General features: G+C 45.4%; 1 protein-coding gene across 1 annotated transcript; it reads left to right on the top strand.

Moving 5' to 3' along the window:
- Positions 1-531: 531 nt before the first annotated feature.
- LOC119454458 (uncharacterized) lies at positions 532-1,402 on the top strand. Its single transcript, XM_037716386.2, has one exon. The coding sequence runs from the start codon at positions 532-534 to the stop codon at positions 1,393-1,395; it is 864 nt and encodes a 287-aa protein (XP_037572314.1). The 3' UTR covers positions 1,396-1,402.
- Positions 1,403-2,773: the final 1,371 nt, after the last annotated feature.

Genomic DNA, 2,773 nt, shown 5'->3' with positions numbered 1-2,773 from the left:
GCAATATACTTGGAACCTCTTTGCTTAAGCGGGCTTTATAACTCAAGCATTAAGGGATTATGTAGATGAAGAAATTAAACTTCTAGCTTATGCGGATGACATTGCCTTCTTTTGCATTGATAAGCCCAGTATTACTAAGACAATAAACACTACCTTGCGTTTCTGTGAAATGGCAGGAGCTAGTGTAAATTTTGATAAAAGTAGGGGGTTTTGGCTAGGCATGTGGGCTCTAACTCCCTCTGTGTTGTCGAATATTCATTGGGATCAGTCTCCGCTGCGATATCTTGGTGTGCCTCTCGATAACTTCCGTAATAGTGGACCTCATTGGACATCCGCGATAACCACAATCCGTCGAAAGGTGACAACCTGGCAGGGACGCGACTTCTTCATTTTCGCAAGAGCTAAGGCGTGCAATATATTCCTTGCTTCTAAGCTTCTTTATGTTCTGCAGGTATTGCACTGCTCTCGCATGCATGTTCAGGCATTCCACAGAATATTTGCATGTTTATTTGGCAGTCATCATGGGAAGCCATGAGAAGGGATAATCTTTTTCTTCCACTTGAGAAGGGAGGTCTCAGTCCTGTGCATTTGTTTGTGAGACAATTGGTCAGGCGATTATCTTACCTTAAAAATGTCCGTCATGCTTTCCTCCTTGCAGTTAACAGAACACGGCTTGCTTCACACCTCCCTTTTCTTTTTGTCACGACCAACTCTGCTCAAGAAGTGCCGTTATGGGGCTTCCTAAAAGAACTCGTGGATACTATCTCAATTTTAAAAGCCAGATTCACGTTAGAATATTTATTTAGCGTTGATCGAACATCGCTAAATATAGCACTTGTAAATAACCTTTTCCCTGCACCTATGTATCGAAAGCCATATCTGTCTCTATTTGGTCAAGATGGTCTTTGCCGTGTTCGTCGAATGTGTATAACGCCAGCAGCGAAAACATTTTTCTTTAAGCTGCACACTTCCACCCTGCCAGTTAAAACATGGCTTCATGAGAAAGGATTATATGTACCGTGGAATACAAATTGTAGACTGTGCAGCCAACCTGAGACAATAGAACATTGCTTTATTCTTTGTCGTGATGCATTTTATTTTGGGGACATTTTACAAAGAACTATCAAAAAAGAATTTCCTCTAACACCTTACGGTATCCGGTTCCTTCCTTTCAAAAAGACAATCAGTAATGCACTATATGATTTGTTTATGTTATTAGGACTGTATTCATTATGGAGAAGCCGAATGATTGACAGACATGCCGAGCCACCCCGCTCGACAAGGTCTGTCTTTCGAGAAGAGGCTGCTCAAGTGCGGAGTGTGGTTGCAACCTTTGACCCCGTTCCTGAATGGATTTCGTATCTGGACGCTTGTGTTTGTTTACCCGATTTTTGAACTTTCATTCGACTGCCTAGCGTGTGTGAATTTGTTTTTCATGTATGTATATATGTAACACAACTAATTTTCGCGTATAACTACTAATATTTCCATGCAATAAAGAAAAAAAAATCGGCGTGGCGTAGTGCTAAGATGCAGGGTTATGGATCTGTAGGGCGGAGGTTCGAATTCTCGCAGTTTTTTTTTTGTTTTACATTTTTTTTATTGCATTACAACGTTCTCTGTTTCTTTCTGTGCTCGAAAAAATATATAAGGTAGCCAGGCACCACGTATTTCTCGCTTTAGAGCTGCATTTCGCACCAGTACCCCGCGCCCAGCGCCTCCCAGTATGCCGCGCCTTGCCAGCGTCCCAGTATCCAGCGCGCGACACTGGGCCCATAATCAGGCATGGCACTGGGCACTGGATACTGGGTTTTGCAATAGGGCTTGCATATCGTCAAGCCAGGGGACAGCGCCACCGGGACCGCCACCTACCCGAGCCTCTGCAGTTATAGCGCCGCGTACCAAGTTAACTTGGGAGTTGTGCTCTTTCTGGAGCTCGCTTCACTCAGGCAGTGGCAACGACGGCTAAAGGACGCGCGCTAAACTACTTTCTGCACGATTTGCAGGTTGGTTGGAAGTTTTCTTTTGTTTTAATGTGTTTACATAAGCGTACCAATATGGCACTAGTAATGTCATCTCTGTTGCTGCTTTGAGTTTTATTTGCAGTGAAACTGACAGTGCCTTCTTTTTTTTTGTGCGAGTTGTGTGATTCCTGCTTTTTGAGCACAGCTAACGTGACCTTAGTGGTAATGATTATAAACAAGCTATGGAGGATAATTACTCCGGTGGTTTGGGCGGCGTTGTGATGCTCTTGCCGAAAAGCAACCTAAGAGCATCAAAGAAATAGGGAAGTTTTTGGTTGACTTGGTTGGAAAATTTGACAGACAGACAGACAATGAACATTTATTGAGGTCCTGAGGGACTAGCCGGCGGAGACCCGTTGGGGCCCCCGGCTTGCCGCTGGCTGCTCCCATGTCGGAATCGGGAGGCCAAGCCTCTCCGCTCGTTCACGGGCCCTCTGGATGGCCATGAACTGGAGCTTGAGTTCCGTACTAGAGATGGCCTCGTCCCAGTCCTGTTCGCTGGTGAGTGACGTATCCCGTAACGCAGGCCACTGCCAGAGCATATGGGCTAGAGTGCTTAACTCCTCCCTACAATCCGGACACTGTGGGTCAATTTCTGTGTTAATCCTGCTTAGGAAACCTCGCGAGGGATACGAGCTCGTCTGAAGCATCCTAAGCGTGATCGATTGAGCTCTACATGGATTTGGGTGTGGAGGCGGGAAGCGCCTGCGGTCCTCTTTATAGTGGGAGATGATATCATGGAATGTTAA

The sequence above is a fragment of the Dermacentor silvarum genome, chromosome 1 (assembly GCF_013339745.2).
Source record: "Dermacentor silvarum isolate Dsil-2018 chromosome 1, BIME_Dsil_1.4, whole genome shotgun sequence".
Classification (NCBI taxonomy): domain Eukaryota; kingdom Metazoa; phylum Arthropoda; class Arachnida; order Ixodida; family Ixodidae; genus Dermacentor; species Dermacentor silvarum.
The sequence above is the reverse complement of the archived record's forward strand: the minus strand, read 5'-3'. Positions and strand labels throughout refer to the sequence as shown.

Coding starts and splice junctions, on each gene's coding strand:
- LOC119454458 (XM_037716386.2), top strand. CDS start 532: ATGAGAAGGGATAATCTTTTTCTTCCACTTGAGAAGGGAGGTCTCAGT.